Source organism: Loxodonta africana, chromosome 9, assembly GCF_030014295.1.
Source record: "Loxodonta africana isolate mLoxAfr1 chromosome 9, mLoxAfr1.hap2, whole genome shotgun sequence".
Lineage (NCBI taxonomy): Eukaryota > Metazoa > Chordata > Mammalia > Proboscidea > Elephantidae > Loxodonta > Loxodonta africana.
This window is the reverse complement of record NC_087350.1, coordinates 47,270,980-47,289,763: the sequence shown is the minus strand read 5'-3', so window position 1 is coordinate 47,289,763 and position 18,784 is coordinate 47,270,980. Positions and strand designations below refer to the sequence as shown.

Here is an 18,784-nt window from a genome sequence, read left to right as displayed (position 1 = left end):
TGAGATGACTGTTACCAGGTGTCGGCAGAGGCAAAGACTGATGAAGAGATGGGAAAATAGTGAGACAAGGCCAAAACCAAAAACCCCAAACCCTTTGCCACTGAGTTGATTCTGACTCATAGCGACCCTACAGGACAGAGTAGAACTGTCCCATAAAAAAAAAAAAAAATTAATAGGGAGGCTGTAATTTTTACGGAAGCAGACTGCCACGTCTTTCTCCCAAGGAACAGCTGGTGGGTTCAAACCACCAACTTTTTGGTTAGCAGCTGAGCACTTAACCATTGGGCCACCAGGGCTCCTTGTTCTACAAACGCACCAGCCCCAGCCCACCCAGTTGCTAGAGCCAGAAACCTGCAGACCAGTGGGCCTGAAAGAGGCCTGGAGCCAGCTCAGAGAGAAGAATGGGCCCTGTGTGGGTTTGGACAGAAACTCAAAGAAGACCTCAGTTAGGGACACCCAAATTCCCAGGGGCTGTCCTATATGGCCTCATCGACTCTGCAGAGAGGGAAACTGGGTGGGGCAGGGGTTGTGTATACCTGGAGGAGCCAGGATTCAAACCCTGCCTGGGGGTCCCTGGGCTAGGCTGTCTCCCTCCTACACCCGGCCCTGGTTCTCTCATGACGCACAGCCAGTGCCTCCCCTTACCCCTTGGCCCACTTCATGGCCAGGTGCCCCACCTCTGGTGACTGCTCCCTGACTTCCAGAGTCCAGAGTACTCTGTCTAGTGTATCCTCGATGGGCCAGGGCACTGCCCCTCCCCTAACAAAATTATTTGGGGCTCCAACCACCAGTCTACCCATTTCCAACAGTTACCACAGACTCAAAGATACCTTTTAAGGTCAAAGAAAGTAGCATCTTTGGACAGGGGTGGGGCCACCAGGGGCTGTGAGGCTGGAGGTGGGGGGGCGGGCTCTGGTGGCAACATCAACATCATTGCCCCTGCAGCTGTGCTCATCTTCGCTTCCTGCCCTTTCATCACCCCCATCCAGAGGGCAGGACAGGCTGAGAGGGCTGGGGGTGGGGTGGGTCTAGTGGGGGCTGAGGCTACACCCTGCCCACCAGCTCAGGACTCCCTTCAAGGCCACTTCACTCTGAGCCCCGCTGCCCCAGAGCCCAGGTTTGGGGTGCCGATTCTTTTTTTTTTTATTGTGCTTAAGTGAAAGTTTACAAATCAAGTCAGTCTCTCATACAAAAGCTTACACACTTCGCTATGTAACCCTAGCTGCCCTCCCCCTAATGAGACAGCACACTCCTCCTCTCCACCCTGTATTCCCCACGTCCATTCAGCCAGCTCCTGTCCCCCTCTCCCTTCTCGTCTTGCCTCCAGACAGGAGCTGCCCACATAGTCTCGTGTGTCTACTTGAGCCAAGAAGCTCACTCCTCATCAGTATCATCTTCTGTCTTATAGTCCAGTGCAATCCCTATTTGAAGAGTTGGCTTCAGGAATGGTTCCAGTCTTGGGCTAACAGAGGGTCCGTGGCCATGACCTCTGGGGTCCCTCCAGTCTCAGTCAGATGGGGTGCCAATTCTTAAGCAGCTATTGGGTAGAGCCAATGAGGTCCCTATGAGTCCATCAGAGGCAGCCGATCTTCAATTCGGCCTGAGGTCAGAAGCAGGCCACTAGGCATTCAGGACAGCCTTGGTCCTCATGAGTGAACCATCTCTGGGAGACACTACAGGAGGGCTGGGACCCGTCACTGCCTCCCAAGGACACTGGCCAGGCCCCTAGTGAGGAAACTGTTTCTCTCCAAGACAAAGTTGGGATCAGCTATCTCAGGGACAGTTCTGGGAGCCACTGGGCAACCAGCCCAAGGCCCAGGCTTGTCTCCAGTCTGTCTGGGCCAGAGATTGGGGGGGTGGTGGTCTCCATAGCCTTTCAAGGATGAGGCCAAGTCCTCACACTCTCTGTGACCCAAAGCAACTGGTAACCAGAGTGGCAGGGCAGAGCGCCCACTTTCTGGCCCAGCCCACCAGGCTAAAGGTATGCCTGCCCTCACCACAGGCAGATGTACACACCTCATCCTCCACTCACCAGGACGCCAGAATGAAGCTGGGCCTGCGATCTCAGTGCTTTGCTTTGCTGAAGGCCACATCTGCAGCTCACATGCCCCCCTTGGGGTCTCTGCCCACTAGGCCCCATGGGAGGTGAGGGATCCCCATCCCAATGGCTGCCCAGAGTGCTATAAATGGGACATGAAAGAGGGTTTGCCCTGACTCAAGGTAGGGAGCACTCCTAACGTGGGACGCACTCCCAGGTCAGTCTCACTGGCATCTCACCCTGTGCCAGGGTCTGGTGGGGGGCTCCTGGGGGAGCCAGGATCTAGACTCAGCTAGCTCAGAGTAGAGACACCCTGTCCTTTCGTGCCAGGAAGATCCACTCTCATCTGCCACCACCCCCTTCCCTGTCCTTTATGAGAACCAGGAAACAGCACATGGTCTGTTGGGGTGACGCATTCTGTTTTCAGCAGGTACGGGGAGGAGGCCTCACCACATATATCCTACCCTGGGCTTAAGCCCCAGCAAGGGCTCCTGGAGGTCAGAGATGACAGCTTGTCCAGCTCGGGGGTCAAACTCAGAGTGAAGGGAAGGAGCACAAAGAACATGTGGAGGGACCATTGTCCCTGCTGGAAGTTCCTTCTGGGGAGTATCCCCTCCCACCACCCTTCCCCCAGGCCTTCCTGCCCCTCCATCTTGCACAATCCCAACCAGGAGGAAAAAGGCGCAGAAACCTTGCTAAGTGTTTCAGCAGGAGTTGCTGGCAATTGCCTCACCCTTCCTGAATTTTGTAAAGGGTGAATCACCCCGCCCTGGGGTGTGCCGGCAGCCAGGTGGGCCCATAAATAGGATCCCCAGGCTAGTCTCCTCACTTGCCTCTTCTTCCTCATCACCTGCCAGGCCCAGTAGCTGCCTGGAGCTCCAGCTTCCTCAGCTCAGAAACTATGCCCCTAAATCTCCTGTGGCTCGGCCTCACCCTGCTGGGGGCCCTGCAGACCCAGGCCCAGACACACAGCCCAACCCTGATTCCTGCCCCCCCTTTGCTCAGGGTCCCTCTGCAGCCAGACTTCCAGGATGACAAGGTAAGGGGCCTGGAGGGCCACCTGCAGGGAGGGCCCAGGGAGGATCAGGGGCAGAGGGGCAGAGATGTAAAAAGTCCTTGTGTTGGGCTGGGGGGCAAGCACTACTCAGGGAGTCCAGGGCCCTGGCTTCAGCCCAGCCCTACCCACAGGTACCCTGATGGAAGACCCATGTCCCTCTGGGCCAGGTTTCCCAGAGGTACCAGCAGGAATGGGGCAGAAGGGAGGGTTCCCGGGGCTGTACCTGGGCTCTGCCCATCACCAGTCCCCTCTGCAGTTCCAGGGGAAGTGGTACGTCATTGGCCTGGCGGGGAACGCAGTTGAGAAAAAAGAACAAGGCCAGTTTAAGATGTACACCACCACCTATGAGCTGAAAGAAGATGGCAGCTACAATGTCACCTCCACCCTGCTCCAGTGAGAGCCGCCTCCCCCTGGGGGAGCATGTGGGACCTGGGATGCTACCCCAGGGGCCTGAGAAGCAGACAGATGTCACAGCCACGGGGAAAAAAAGCTGAGGGATGCAATTATTTATCCCACTGCTTCTTACTGGATTAATTCATTTATTCATTCATCCAACCAACGTTTAGTGGTCACTTCAGTGCAGACACACATAAGACACTAGTGGAATGGGCACAGACAATCCTCAGCAAACAAGATGGAGAGATTAGGGGTGCCCTGGAGCTGGAGGAAGGACACTGGATCCAGCCTGGAATCCTACCTGAGTCTTCATAGAGGCCTTCCTTGAAGAAGCTAACCTGCCTCAGAAGGACGTGTAGGACATTCACTGCAGGAGAGAGTTGAATCAGAGAGGGCCACTCCTTCAGGAAACAGGCAGCCATCAGCCTGGGTGCTCTGAGCAGGAGATGGCAGGGTCCGGGGGCTACAGCGGGGAGGGAAATGCAGGGTGCAGACTGGGATGGTGGGAGTCCAGAGAAAGTGAGGCCAGTCAGTCACACAGGTGAAGATGACAGAGGCAGGGCAGATTAGGATTTGGAGAGGGGGAGCTAAGGATAATTCCACCCCTGTGGGTTTCTGGCTGTAACAACTGGGTGGGCTGGGGCTGGTGCGTTTGTAGAGCAAGGAGCAGAGGAAGGCAGATTTGGAGAGCTAAATTCTGGGCTGCTAGGAACGGGGACCAGGGGGACGGGGGTGGGGTGGGCAGGATGGCCCTGTTCTCAGAGAGTGGGACTCAGGGAAGAGGTCAGGGTTGGTCTGAGAGCTAGAGGAGTTCTTGGCATGGAGCAGACTAGAACCTCAGAGGGTAAATCACCCAGGAGAGTAGCAGGGTGAGTGAGTGCCAGCGGTGGGGCAGTAGGCAGGGAAAGCCACCCAAGGCAGGCAGCCCTGAGGAGAGAACAGTGGTGCTGGTGGGAGGGTCCACACAGCGTCAGGTGGCCTGGGGCAGCAGGCCAGGCAGGGACAGGCTCACAGGAGGAAGACCCAGGCTTATCTAAGGTGGGTGGGGTGGGGCCTCTTGCTGTAGAAAGTGGACGAGCTGTCATGGGTTGGGCTGGGTTGGGGACATCAGAATCCTGGCCCCTCTAGCTGCAGCCCTGGACCCCATCTTGTCCAGCCCAGGGGGCCCAAGCCTATGTCGTCTCCTCTCTCACTGGCCATCTCTCTCTCCCACAGGGAGGATGGGAAGTGTTCCTACTGGATCAGAACTTTTGTCCCAAGTTTCCAGCCAGGCCAGTTCAACCTGGGCAACATTAAGAGTGAGTCCCAGTTGAGGCAGGGATCCTGAGCTCAGGGGCTTGAATGCTTCCGGATTCTCCCAGAAGGGATATAGACTTCCCTGCCCCTCCACACGGATGATATTATATGGAGGGGGGCAGCCCCTGCTCCCCCAGGGCAGGACTCACCCCTCATCACCCACTCGCAGATTTCCCAGGTTTGCAGAGCTATACGGTGCGTGTGACAGCCACCAACTACAACCAGTTTGCCATAGTGTTCTTCAAGAAGGTTTCTAAAAACGGAGAGTACTTCAAAACCACCCTCTACGGTGAGTCTTCACCCCTACCCCTCGGGGACCCACCTCCTAGTCACACTCGAGGACAGGAGAGGTCCATCCCCACCCAGACCCCAAGATCTACTCCAGCTCTGCTTTAAACTCCTGGGAGGCCAGGGAGAGAGGTCTTTCCTTAGACCCTCCTTCCCTCATTCAAAATATTTATGGAGTGTTTGCCGGCTGAACCGACTATCTTGGCCACAGGGAGAACCAAGGAGCTGACCCCTGAGCTGAAGGAGCGCTTCATTCGCTTCGCCAAATCTCTGGGCCTCTCTGACCACATCATCTTCCCTGTCCCAATTGGTAATGGCTGGTTGGGGGAAGGAGAAGGGAACATGGGGACCATCCAGGCCTGATGCTGCCGCACTGGGGAATGGGAAGGGGAGGATTCAATCCTCTGCTCTAGGCACTGAGGCCTGAGGGGTGGATGGTCCAGGAGACCCCTGGGAGCCACTTTGGGTTCAGGAAGACCCTGTCCTGCCCTGGGTCTGTGGGGCCTGTGGGGATCCAGGCCCCAAGTGCTCCTCCCTGACAGGTTACCGGGGCCTGCCCAGGTGGAAGTTTCAAGTCCAGGTCCAGTGTCACTGCCCTGGGCTCCTTCCCCTCACCCTGCTGTCCTGGGTCCTGCTATCCTGAGCCAACTCCCCTCATCCTGGGGCTTGCTCACCACTGACTTGGGAGGTGCCCTTGTCTTCAGGTGGCCTAGCCTAGGCAGAGAGCTCCTGCCAGCCCACTCAAAAAGCCCCCAGCTTCCAGGCTGAGAGGCTGCCAGGGCCCAGCCAGTAAACAGGCAGGAGGCCTGAGTGCCTATGCAGGTGTGGGGCTGGGCCTTGTTTCCCTCCTGGGTGTCCCCAGCTCAGCCCTCTCCCAGGCCTTTTGCTTACATTTTCCCTCAGCTTCCTGCTTCTGCCCACCCCCATCATCAGTCCCTCTGTGACTCCAACTCAGGTCCGCTGTTGGGCTCTGCTGGGGCCTGGGACAGTGCAGAGGAATTGCAGGGGCCCAGGCAGTCAGGGTTCTCTCTCTCTCTCTCACACACACGCACACACACACACTCCTGCTGTCCTGACTGACTCTCTCCCCCACAGACCGGTGCATTGATGATGCGTGACTGTGCAGTGAGTATGGCTGACCTGGGGAGGGACTGGCCTCTGCTCAGGGTGCCCCCAGCTGCTCTTGCCAGCCCTGCCAGCAGTGAGAGAGCCAGGAGACTCTACTCGGTGCGGTGTGCCCAGTTTGCTCCCCCAGCCTGCCTTCCTGATCCAACCCACATTGCCTGCTAAATAAACACATGCCACCAAGGTCCTGAGACTGTGCTCCTTGATGCCTGGGCCATGGGGGGAGGGGCAAAGGGCAGGCTCTCACTGGCATTGCTCCCAGGGCCCCTCAGTTCCCACGGAGGGATGGAGGCCGCAGGACCCACCCAGCTGCAGAGCAAAAGAGCAAAGGAAAGAAGATTCGGAGTACTGCTTCAGCCCTCTCACAGCTGACTGCCCCTGAGCCCTTCCATGAAGAAATACCTCACTTCCTCCTGCTTTGATTGGCCATTTCCAAGCTTCCAACCCTGGGCAGCTCTCACATGCCCCTGCCTGCAAAGGGCACCCAGTCCAACGAGGAGATAGATGGGGCCTCACCTCATGACCACACTCAGATGCCTGCAACAGGCTCCACAACAGAGGCCCAGACAGGGCTGAGAGCTGGAGGGGCCCTAGAGCAGCTGAGGTGTAGCTGCCCCCATCTCTTCAGGACCCATGTAGGTGCTGGGACATAGCAGGCCAGACAGGAGGGGTGCATGCCCAGCCTGAGGCTATGCCAGGCAGAGAGGTCAGCAAGGGTGGTTCCCTGACCCCTGCCAGGCCCCTGTGGGCCCAGTACCCACCCTCTTGCCCGCACCTGGTAGGTGGCAGTGCCCATGCTGACCATTCAGAATTTTGTCTCTGACCCCATGCCTCCCCCATAATCACTTCTGGACTACTCTAGGGGCCATTCTGAAGCCAAGGATGGGTGAGGGGCAGTTGCAAGGTAGGTGGTTGGGAGGGTAATGCTGCCAGGTTCCAGGTAGAAGGCTCCAAAACTCTAGGCCCTGGGACCAGGAGTCTGCACCCACCGCTTGGCTAGGCCTATGTTCTGGGGATGGGTAAACCCCTGTCTACTCACTGGCCACAGCTGCATCCCCTCTGTGTCTGCATCATACAACAGGAATTCCTTCCCTGACTGGTGTAGGCCACACCCCAGGGAAACTCCCTTTACATGCCATTAGGGATGTGACCTTAGTAAGGGTGTTACAATCCTACCTAATCCTCTTTAACATAACCTAATATTGCCTCATTAACCACAGGCAGATTAGGATTAACAACATACAGGAAAATTGTATCAATCACAAAATGGAGGACAACCACACAATACTGGGAATCATGGCCTAACCAAGTTGACATACTTTGGGGGGACACAATTCAACCCATGACATTTGGCTACCCATCCCATAGACACCTGTCTGGGGGCAGAAGAGATACTGGAACTGTGAGCAGTCCCTGCCTTAGTCCCCCAGATAACAGGACAGGCCTGAGACTCAGTTCCACCAAATGCTGTAGCAGCCTTGGAAAGCAGGGCCAGACTCTGGGGAGACCAGCTTGGTGCAGCCCAGGCCGCAAGTGAGAGATAGAGGCCCATGCCCAAGCCCAGAAAGGCCCCAGACTGAAAATGGAGCCCAGTGAACAACTGGCCAGAGCTCCAAAGCTGGCCAAGGGGAGAAAGCTGAAACCAGCACACATGGCCCCCAGCCCCATTGAGGACTGTGCAGATCCAGCTTCTTTAACTTGGCCCAAGCTTCCTGTCACCACCTGGGCCTGCTGGCCTTTAAGGAACAAGATCTTATGGCACAAATGGGGCTTTGTGTTTTCTCCTGAGTGAACAGATATGTTGGTTTCCTGTGGCTGTCATAACAAATTACTACACACTTGGTTGCTTGAAACAACACACATTTGTTCTCTTACAGTTCTGAAGGTCAGAAGTCTGAGATCAGTTTCACTGGGCCGAAATCAAGGTTGCCACAGGGCAACACCCCATGCGGAGGGTCTAGGAAAGATCAGTTAACCTTGCCTTTTCCGGCTTCTAGAAGAGCATTTCTTGGTTTATGGCCCCTTCCTCCATCTTCAAAGCCCTAAGCTCTTTCTCTGCTGAGTTCCTCACATTGCCTTCTCTATTCTGTCTGTAGTCAAAGCTCCCTCTGCTTCCCTCTTATTAGGAATTATGATTATATTTAGGGATACCCAGATAATCCAGGATAATCTCCCCATCTCAAAATCATCAACGACTTCTACAAAAATCTTACTCCCAAATCAGGTAACACTTACAGATTCCAGGGACTAGGACCTGGGTATTTTGGGGGCCATTATTCAGCCTGGCACATAAGTTTGGAGAGAGAATGGTGGTAGCGCTTGTGAGATGGAGGGTGAGAGGGTCCCCATCCTACTTGGGAAGTCTCCAGCAGCTCCAGAGGCAGGGCTGAGCCAAGGCACATACCTCCTCCCTCCATCAGCTGGCCGTGATGGAGGGAGTGGCTGTTTTCCCCTCTGGTCTGGTGTGTGGGCCTATACCACAGGTGTGGGATGGGTGAGATCTAGGTCAGCTCTGCTCTCTGGGACTAGAGAAGGTGCCAGCCCTGAAGGGGACCTCTGCCTCCTGCCCCCTCATTCAGCCCTGTTGGGTCCAGGATGATGCCTCTTTCATAAGCAGCCCAGTGGAGGATGAGACTACAGTTTTGCTCTGTCCACCCATCCTGCTCCCTCTAGGATCATAAGCTTCCACTGGGCTGTTCTTAGGCCCTGGGTGGAAGCCAAGCCAGCCCCATGAATAGGGATCTCCCAGTGCACTCCATTTCTGCTGCTTCCCTCCCTCGGTCTACACACGTGGCACCAGGTCCCAGCGCCTGCTCAGGCTCTGGAGAATGACCAGTCCTCAGATGCTGTGGGTGGAGCTGGTCCTGCTGGGGTTCTGGGGGTCCTACAGACTCTGGCACTAGTCCCTAACCCCGGGCCTCAGGCTCAGGTATCCGTGAACCCCAGTTTCTAACAGGAGAAGGTGAGGGACTTCCCTGTGCAGTCCGCATGGTGGGATGGGGGTCCTGATGGTAGAAGGATGCACTCTCTGGGACTGGTTGTCTTCCTGGAAAAGAGGAAGCTGAGCCAGGGCAGTGCAGGGTAGAAGTCTGAGCAGGGCTGAGAAGGAAGGAAAGCTGGGCACTTGCCCCGAGCCGACCCATAAGAGACCCTCTCTGGGACAATGGCATTTCAGCAACCAAAAGAACAGAACTCTGTGTTCCCTGACAGGTTTCTATACCTGCTATCTTCCAGGTACTTCAGATATGTGGGATCATACAATATTGGTCCTTTTGTGTCTGACTTATCTCACTTAGCGTAATGTTTTCAAGGTTTATCTAAATATGTATCAGAACTTCATTTCTCTTTATGGCGACTGATGCTCCATTATATGGATGTACCACATTTTGTTTATTCATTTATTTATTGAGAGACATTTAGGATGTTTCCTCTTTTTGGCTATCGTGAACAGTGTGCTGCAATGAACACTGATGTACAAGTTTCTGTTGGCATTCCTGCTTTCAATCCTTTTGGGCACATACCTAGGAGTGGACTTGCTGGGTCCTATGGTAGTTCTACGTTTAACTCTTTGAGGAACAGCCAAACTATTTTCCACAGTGGCTGCAACATTTTGCATTCCCACCAGCAATGGATGAGGTATCCACTTAGGTTGTACCCATTACCTGCTGCTGTCAAGTCGATCCCGTCTCATGGTGACCCTATGTGTTACAGGATAGAACTGAGCTCCGTAGGGTTTTCTAAGCTATAATCTTTATGGAAGCAGATTGCTAGGCCTTTCTCCTGCCATGCTGCTGGGTGGGTTTGAAACACCAACCTTTATGTTAGTGGACAAGCACAAACTGTGCCACCTAGGGACCCTGTTCTGCTGTCTGAGTTCTTTAAATATTCTGGATATTAAACCATTATCAAATATACGGTTCCTCAAAATTTTCCCCCAATCTTTAGGTTGTCTCTTCACTTTATTGATAAAGTCAGCAAACTATTTTCTTTATAATATGAAACACAGTCCTGGGTGGGGTTTGGGAAGAGCGGAAGCTTAGGGGGAGCCTCACCCTTTGCCCCTGCCCCCGAGACCAGAGAAGGGGATCTTCCTAAAATGGACTTTCCCCTACTTCCCTGTCCAAGGCTGGAGTCCCGACTGGATTCCCACTCTCAGGATCTACCTAGCTGGGACAGGGCAGCCACTGAGAGCTCAGGAGAACAGCTGAAAGGCTGGGCAGGCCCCGGACAGACCGTGGAGTGGGCCGCCTCCGTTGGGCTGGGGGCGGGAGAGGAGGTAGCCCCTCCGTGACTCTCAGGAGGGCTGCAGAACAAACTTTCCCCAAGCCATAGGGAGCCTTGGGAATCACGCGTCTCACATTTTGCCCACAGTGATGGTCTGGTCCGCCGACACGGAGGTCCCCAGCAGTAGGAAGGGGAAAGTGGGAGTCTCCGGCTGCTCTCGCCCCTCCGACAGGCCCGTTTGGCTTAGCTGATCGCTAGTCTCTATATGCCTAGGCTTCCCCGCGGGGACTCGGAGAGGGGCAGGGCTCCGGGGGCATAGGGGGAGACGTGGGCGGAGCTCTGACTGTGAGGCGGGGCGGGGGTGGAGCCCGGGCGGATTGGGGCGGAGTCTGACGAAGGGGCGGGGACAGAGCTTGGGCCGCGGAGGCGGGGTCTGTAGGTGGGGCGGGGCGGGGGCGGAGCTGGGGCCGCCGGGTGTGGGCAAGGCGGGCGGGACTCGGAGCTCCCGGCCGCGTCCCGCCCCCACATTCTACCCTTCCGGCCCGGCGTTCTGGCCGCTGCTGCTACGTTCCGCCCAGCGCCGGCTTTCGGCGCCACGGTCCCGGTGTTCCATCGTCTTGCAGGCCTTGCGGCGCGCAAGCCTGCAATGTCGGGCCCCAACGGGGACCTAGGCATGCCGGTGGAGCCGGGTGCGGAAGGCGAGGATGACGGCTTCGGGGAAGCAGGTGACCGAGGGGCAGCTGAAGCGACCTTTGCCTTTGCAGAGGTGCCCTCCTGGGGAGGGGAATTGGGGTCGGTTTGGAGCTCGGAAGGGGCTGAAGAGCCCTCCTCTCTCCCACCCCTGGGTGGGTCCCGAGTTGCAGGCGCCGCCTGGGGGTGCGGAGAGCGCTTGCGAGCGGTCCCTGGAAAGCGCAGCATTGGAGAACTGTGGGCGATCTGCGGCGTTTTACAGGTGGGGAAACTGAGGCAACTTCAGGGACATTCGGCCGTTTGGGCTTCGCTCCAGCCACTTCCTTCAGCCTCGGGGGGGACGCAGGCACCTGAGGGGCGGGCCGGGGCGGGGCTCGGGCCTGCTTAGATTGGCAGGAGGCGCTGAGCCGGTGGGTGCGCTCGCTCTGCTGAGTCAGCATCCCCAGGCCCCTGGCTTTGCTGTTGTGGTCCGCCAGCCTTGCCGATGTGACCTGCTTACAAAGCAGCCTGTTGAATGCAGAGGACTGTAGGGGTGGAGGGCGAGGTGTGGAGAGACAACCGGTGGCTCCCATTCCACCCTCTGCTGCCTCAGTTTCCCCATCTGTAAATTAGGAATAATTATTAATGTCTCTCTCATTGAGGTGTGTCAGGGTTAAATGAGAAAATGAACATATTAGCTGGTTTCCAAGCATGTAAGTGTTTAGTAAGCAGTTATTCTTTTTAGTGTAATAAAGGGTGGTTTATTAACGTAGAGGAGAAAACTTAGTAAATGTGGGGTAAATATGGGGTCTTGTTTTGTTTGTGGACAGTTTTATTGACATATCATTCACATACCATACAATATACCCGTTTAAAGTGTACAATCAATAGTTTTAGTATATCCAGAGTTGTGAAGCCATCACCACAATCAATTTTAGAACATTTTTATCACCGAGGGTCTGATTTTAATAGAGGTAGAAGGCCTCCTACTGGGGAGCTGAGCGGTAGGCTCTAGGTCTGCCTTGGGAAATGCCAGTGACCAGTATCCATATGTGTGTAATCACTGTTGGCAGGAAGTTCCTTGGCCACGCAGTGCCGCAGCCATGGTGGGAGCATCTGGAAGGAGCTCCCAGGGAGGTCACACTGAGTGATGTTGGCAGATTCATAGGACTTAGAACAGTGGGAAACAGGGTGTCCCAGGCAGAAGGCAAAGGCTTGGAACTGGAAAGTGCCCTTGACACAGATAAAGCGTGGCTCAGGAGTGGTGTGGGGACACCTGCCTCCCCCATGCCTTCTCCTGGCTTGTATCCCAGGACACAGAATGCAAAATGCTGATAATAATGACCATCTATAAAGTACTTGCTGTGGCCAGACCCTATCTGAACTCTTGATATATTTTTATCCTCACAACCACCCAGTTCTTATCCCCCTTTTCCAGAGAGATGCAGTAACTTGCTGAGACTTAGCAGAGCTGGAAATCAAACCCAAGTCCGCCTGTCCCCCAAGTCCGATCTTGGCCCTGACACTGACCCATTGGAGGACCCTGGGCAGGTCCCTGCCTTTGTGGGTCCCAGTTTCCCTGTCTGTACCACTAGAGTTGGACTCTTAAGATGCAGCCGAGACTTGCCAAGGACTCTCCTCTGTGAGGCGTGTTGTCCATGAGGTGATGGGTCCCCTTCCCCCTGAATACAGACACATTTGTCCCACATCCCAGTCATAGTCTTCTGGCCCTGGCTTTTTCCAGCCACCACCAGGTACTTTCCCTTTGGTCCTGAGTGAGCAGCTGAGTGTGTCTGAGCCACAGGGGCCTGAGTCATGGGGTGGCTCAGAACTGGGTTTTGCAGTGGGCACAGGCAAGGGGCATTGTGTTGCTGAGAGAACAGGTCAGGAGTGGCTGTGGAGGAAGGAGGCCAGGGAAGACTTCTTGAAGGAGGAGGTGTTCTGAACTGGTCCTTGAAAGGTTGTTGTGGTTGAAACATTCCAGATGGCAGGGACAGTTGAGCAAAGGCAGAGAGGCTAGAAATCAGAAGCTTCATTCATTCATTCATTCTTTCATCCAGTAAAATGCTTATTGTGTGACCACAGTGGGGAAGCTGTGATGAGCAAGACAAGAAAAAAACCCGTACACAAATAACCAGAGCAGTAAATCCTGAGATGAGGGCTATGGAGGTGAGGAGAGCAATGGCATCAAGAATGGAGGCCTGATCCGGTCTGGGGCATCGGGAGTGCTCCCCGTGGTACCATCCATGCTGAGACTTGAAGGATCAGTGAGACTCACCCAGGAGGATAGGAAGGAAGGAAGACAGGAGGAGGATACAGTGCATTCCAGGCAGCGGCAAGAGCATGTTCAAAAGGCCTGAGATAGGCAGAGGCAGGTGTGAGTGTGGAAAAGAAAGGGCATGGGAGGTGGTGCTAGAGAAGGGAGCAGGGGCTGGGTCCTGTTACAGGGCCTTGGAGAGTCTGGTGGGTGCTTTGGGCTTTATCCTGAAGGTGGAGGGAACCACAGAAGGCTGGAGAATAGGGCCTGCCTGAGGAGCAGAGGAGGTGAGGCAGGACCTGGAGATAGACGCCTTGAATATCTGACACAGGAACATGGGCTCTGGGCTCTAGGTAGCTACTGAGGGAAAGAGAGAGGAAACTTGGCACCTAGCAGGGCTTCCCAGGTAAGACACTGGCCGACCACCCTGTAATCACCCTAACCCTGGAAAAAGCCTTTCCCCTTTTGGTATCCACCCATTTTCCAGATGGTGAGACTGAGGGTCAGGAAGCGGTAGGGACTTTGCCCAAGGCCCCTTTGATGCTGTCTCCCAGCCCCCAAGGGAGGCAGGCTGGGGATGGTGTGTGTTTGGGGGGGGCGGTGTCTGTGAGTCCCAAGGAGACATGGGACCTGGGCTGTGTCTTCCCCTTCCTCCCAGAATATGCTGCCATCAACTCCATGTTGGACCAAATCAACTCTTGCCTGGACCACCTGGAGGAAAAGAATGACCACCTCCACGCCCGCCTACAGGAGCTGCTCGAGTCCAATCGGCAAACACGCCTCGAGTTCCAGCAGCAGCTTGGGGATGCCTCCAGTGATGCTACCCACTAGGCTCTGGGAGAGCCCAGCCAGGCCCCAACTCTGCCTCCCCTGGCCAGGCTCTGGCCTGGGCACTCACCACCTGGCTTAGGTACCTTCTCAAGGGCTCACTTGTGGGTCCCCTGGTGGGTCTGCCTGTCTGGGCCACCCTCTTGGCACTCCCCTTTGCCTGCCTAAGCCAGCCCCCACTGCCCAATGTCCCCTCCTGGAGCCAGGTTATGGGCTTGTGACCCACACACATTGCCTGTCTGCCCAGCTCTTGAGTACTCCTCACTGTACCCAGGCCTTGAGTATCCACATTAAACGGGTCTCTCTAACACCACTGTGCCTCTCTCCTCTGTACCCTGGTAAGAGGACCCCAGTGGACCCTGGAGACGAACAGGGCAGTTAAGGTGTCCTGAGTGTTGATCATACACCAGCAGCTCACAGGTGGTGGTGCTGGGGTTCTTGGCCACCTTTTATTTCTGGACACAGGGGGTGCAGATGAGGAGAGGACTTCCTCCCACCTGATACACTCTGGCCAGCAGCTGCTTCCCCAGCCCCGGCCCACAGCATCAGAAGTGCTGTGCAACCCCATGTGATGCTCTTAGCCTCTCTGGGTACCAGGGTCTTTGACCAAGACAACCCAACCTCTCTGTTGTCACATACAGGCTGTGTGACCTTGAGTATGGCCCTCTGCTCTTGGCCTTGGTCTCCCCAGCTGACTACTAACAGGGTTGGCCTGGTTGTCTATCTCTAAAAGTCTTTCCAAATGGGGAAACAGCAGAACTGAAGAGCCCGTCCAGCCCAGGCCCTATTTGCTAATGATCCATCACAGGGTTACCTGATGAAAAGGGCACTCCCGCTACCCAGCCAGTGATCCAAGAGCTCAGAACCACAGAGGGTCTGAGCAGTGAGGCCTCCTTCCTGCACTTCAACATCCAGAGTCTGGCTGGAGAAAGAAGCCAGCACAGGGGTCTAGAGCTCAGACCGGGCGGTTGAATCCTGGATACTTACCAGCTGTGTGACCTTGGGGAAGTCACTTGACCTTGTTAGGCCTCAATTTCTTTATCTGTAAAGTGGGGATAACAACAAGGCCTTCCCAGGGTCATTGTAAATATTAAATGAAATCTTCCTTGAAAGTACTTGCTTAACCCTGATATATTATTAAGAGGGAAATATATTATTAAGAGGGAAACTGAGGCTTGGAGAGGTGAAGTGCCTTATGATCCCAGAGTCCCTGGTTCTCAGGTTCTGCCACCAAACTGCCCAGGGATGCTGAGAGCTGGCTGGGGTGCCTCCCTTTCCCCATCCACCCAAACAGAAGTGCTGGTGGGCACTGTACAGCCAAACTACCTTCTTTTATTGCATTTTAAGTAAAAACACCAACCATGTAAGAGTTTCCAAGCAGACTTCTAAAAAGTATTGCAGACCTGGGCTGGGCGCAGGCTCCTTCTATCAGGTTTTGAGGCGGGTAGAGCGCCGGGGTGGTGGGGGCTGGGGAGGTTGGGCTGTCACCTTGGTGGGGGTTTTGGCCATGTCCTGTGTGCTGGGCTGGATTTGTGGGCGGCCTCCGGAGGCAAACAGGGCAGTCAAGGCGTTCCGGGCGTTGATTGCACACCGGCGGCTCACGGGCCGGGTGGTGGGGCTGGGGTTCTTGGCCGCCTTGTATTTCTGGACACAGGGTGAAGGTGAGGTCAGGGCTTCCTTCTACCTGGTGTGCTCCTACCATCAGCCCCAACCAAGACAGCATAGATATGCTATGTGACTCTGTGTGATATACTCAGCCTCTCTGAGCCTAGCCTCTGGTGCTAACAGCCTGACCCTTAGCACTCCCCCAGAACAATAACAGAGAGCCTGGCCCCACCTTGACTCCTACCACTGGCTGTCCCCATCAGTTTGGAAAGAGTCTGAGCACCCAGGGAAGGACAGGGCAGGAATGCCCAGCTCACCTGCAGGTTCTCAAAGTGGGTCAAGGACTTGCAGTGGGAGAGCTGTGCCCCCGAGTTGCTGTGGTAGAACTTGTGGCAGATGCGGCAGATGTACCCCATCACGGGCACCAGGAAGTCCACGCCTGTGGGACAGCAAGGTCTGCGTGCTCACATCACCCGTGCCAGCCAGGTGTCCCGCCCTCTTCAGGGGCCCTTCTGCTCTCCACATTCCAGGTGGGAGTAGGAGAGATGAGGACACGGGGACAGGCTGCTTGGCCAGAATGCTGCAGCTGGGATTTCAGGGAGCCCGAGAGCCATGGCTCCAGCTGGTGGGGTTGGGGATGGGGTCTTACCATACGCGGTGTTGGGGCTGTAGGTCTCTGAGCCCTTCCACTCCTCTATGGACATATCTCTGGACCTGACCTAGAAACATGCAAGTATGGACCTTGGATCTGGCTTTCTCCCAGACCCTTCACAAGCAGGTGGGAAGGCCTGGAACCCACTTGTGCTCTCCAACCCACCCATCCCCTTGATTTCCAGAAGGGTGTGGGTGGCATTCTCTGAGCCTTTGCACATGCTAAGCCTACCTCCCAGAGTGTCCTTCCCAATCTATACCTTCTAGGCCCTTGCAAATTTCACATGACCATCCTGTAATCATCATGGTGTATATTTATATAGTCATATAAAATATAAAAGGTAAATATTATAGTCCCTATTAATGATGAATTGTGGCATGCATTAGTGCCAGCACAGTGCTGGCTCCAGGGGAGGAAGGGCAGGGTCCTTCCTGGGCCAGGAGTTCAGCCTCCAGCCTGCTCCCCCCAACCCCCCATCCCTGGCACCTGCTTGCAGAACTCTTCCTCAACCTCAATCTCTTCGTCTTCATCATCCTCCTCTTCCTCTTCTTCGTCACCCTCGAAGCAGCCCACAGCATCCACCGTGATGAAGTGGTCTTCGTCTTGACCAGCTATCTCCTTCTCAAGTGTCTTCAGCTGCCCAGGGGAGTGAGCAAGGGGCAGCCAAGATGCCACACCTTGCCACTTTTCACCCCCGAAAGTCCCATTCCCTCTGGACCTGCTGTGAGTTTGGGCTGGGATAAACCCCAACTTGCTGGGTGGCCTTGGCCAGGGCTCTGTGCCTCTCTGGGCCCATGTCCTCTGAGGGAGTTGGGGTTACCTCCTTGGCTTTGTCCTTGTGTCCCTGGGACTTCACATGCTCTACAAATTTGCGGGGGGTCTTGAAGTAGCGGTTGCACACAGTGCAGAATGGTCGCAGGGAGTGTTTGGCAATCTGGGAAAAGGAGGGCAGGCCAGGTGGGTGGTGGGCAGCATCCCCAGCTGCCAGCCCCTTGACGAGTGGCCAGGCAATGCCCAGAGAGACTTCACCTCTCACCTCCAGGCCCACCACATCTGTAACAAGCTGAGCTGCACTCTGCCCCTACGCCAGAAGGTGGGCAAACACATCCCTTCCCTGTGTGGCAGACTACAAGACAGCAGTAGAGAGACAGGACAGGGACAGAAAGGACAAGGGAGAGAGGGCAGGTGTTCAAAGGACTCCTACAAGCCACATGGCTGAATGGCTGGATGAGATGGTGCCTTGCCCCCATTGGACAGATAAGGAAACTGAGGCCCAAAGAAGAAATACGACTGACTCATCCAGGAACCACACAGTGAGTAACAGCCATGCAGAGACAAAGGCCAACATTTATTTCCTCTCCCAACCTGGACCCCCTCCTTTCCCAGCCCTCGTCTTAGAGCCTGCACATGCTGGTGTCTTCACAGCACACAGGCCCTCATACCTTGTGGTCCTGTGTCCTGCGGTGTTGGATCAGGTCCCCCATATAGTACACCTGGCAGGTGTTGCACCAGCGCCTGGATGGAGGCTCTCTGAATGACAGCAATAATTACAATGAGACACTATGTTCTTACAAAGAGAGCCGCTCTCCCAGATTACACCATAAATGTAATACAATTTCAATTTAAATTTCAACAGGATCTTTTTTTGAAAATTAAATGGTTCTGAGGTTCACCTAGACAAACAATCAAGAATAACCAATGAAAATCTGGGGGGAGGGGAATGAGATTCAGAAGCATTTGGAATACCAGCCATTAAAACTAAAATCACAAACCACAATAGTTAAAACTGTAGCATGGTGTATATTCTGACAGTGTGTCAGTGGGCCAGAATAAGAAGACCAAAACAAGTTCAAATATAGATAGGAACTTAGCTTCTGATAAATTGATGTTGAGTAGCTCAGATTATGCGATGGATTATGTCGGGAGAATTTGCTATCCACTTGGAGAAAAAAAGTTGTGTGCTCCTCCCACCTCCTACCTTCCAAATAAATTCTAGTTAGACTAGAGATTCAGGCAAAAATTAAAATCATGGATTTGGTGATGGATTATTAGATAATGTCCTCAGGATAAGGCACAAGCAAAAGAAAAAAAGATAGATACCAGACTTCATCAGAATTTTTGTGCACCAAAGGACATTATTAAGAAAGAAAAATGACAACCTAAAGAATGGTAGAAAATAGTAATATATTTGATAAAGGTCTGTTGTTAGGTGCCACAAGTCAATTTTCAACTCATAGTAACCCCATGTGACAGAGTAGAACTGTCCCATAAGATTTTCTTGGCTATAATCTATGGAAGCATATTGCCAGGTCCTTCTCCTGCAGAGCTGTTGGGTATTTGAGCTGCCAA

At 54.6% G+C, this 18,784-nt stretch overlaps 3 protein-coding genes across 8 annotated transcripts in view; 2 read left to right on the top strand and 1 right to left on the bottom strand.

The window, feature by feature from the left end:
• The first annotated feature begins 1,421 nt into the window (after window positions 1–1,421).
• On the top strand, window positions 1,422–6,422 carry LCN2 (lipocalin 2). Its single transcript, XM_003407438.4, has 6 exons — window positions 1,422–3,077; window positions 3,352–3,488; window positions 4,707–4,789; window positions 4,957–5,076; window positions 5,287–5,385; window positions 6,171–6,422. Exons 1-6 carry the CDS (start codon window positions 2,940–2,942, stop codon window positions 6,191–6,193), a joined length of 600 nt encoding a protein of 199 aa, XP_003407486.2. The 5' UTR covers window positions 1,422–2,939; the 3' UTR covers window positions 6,194–6,422.
• Window positions 6,423–10,953: 4,531 nt separating this feature from the next.
• On the top strand, window positions 10,954–14,491 carry BBLN (bublin coiled coil protein). Its single transcript, XM_064291380.1, has 2 exons — window positions 10,954–11,149; window positions 14,009–14,491. The coding sequence occupies exons 1-2, from the start codon at window positions 11,071–11,073 to the stop codon at window positions 14,179–14,181; spliced, it is 252 nt and encodes an 83-aa protein (XP_064147450.1). The 5' UTR covers window positions 10,954–11,070; the 3' UTR covers window positions 14,182–14,491.
• A 999-nt stretch (window positions 14,492–15,490) lies between these two features.
• The window catches only part of CIZ1 (CDKN1A interacting zinc finger protein 1), a 30,286-nt gene continuing 26,992 nt past the window's right edge, over window positions 15,491–18,784 (bottom strand). For all 6 annotated transcript variants that reach the window (XM_010587594.3, XM_023544881.2, XM_010587595.3 and 3 more), the window contains 6 exons: window positions 17,878–17,965; window positions 17,256–17,369; window positions 16,922–17,071; window positions 16,433–16,502; window positions 16,101–16,222; window positions 15,491–15,822 (listed from right to left, as the gene is read on the bottom strand). In XM_010587594.3, coding sequence (XP_010585896.1) covers window positions 15,607–15,822; window positions 16,101–16,222; window positions 16,433–16,502; window positions 16,922–17,071; window positions 17,256–17,369; window positions 17,878–17,965 — 760 coding nt within the window. In that variant the 3' untranslated portion in view covers window positions 15,491–15,606. The remainder of the gene's footprint in view (window positions 15,823–16,100; window positions 16,223–16,432; window positions 16,503–16,921; window positions 17,072–17,255; window positions 17,370–17,877; window positions 17,966–18,784) is intronic.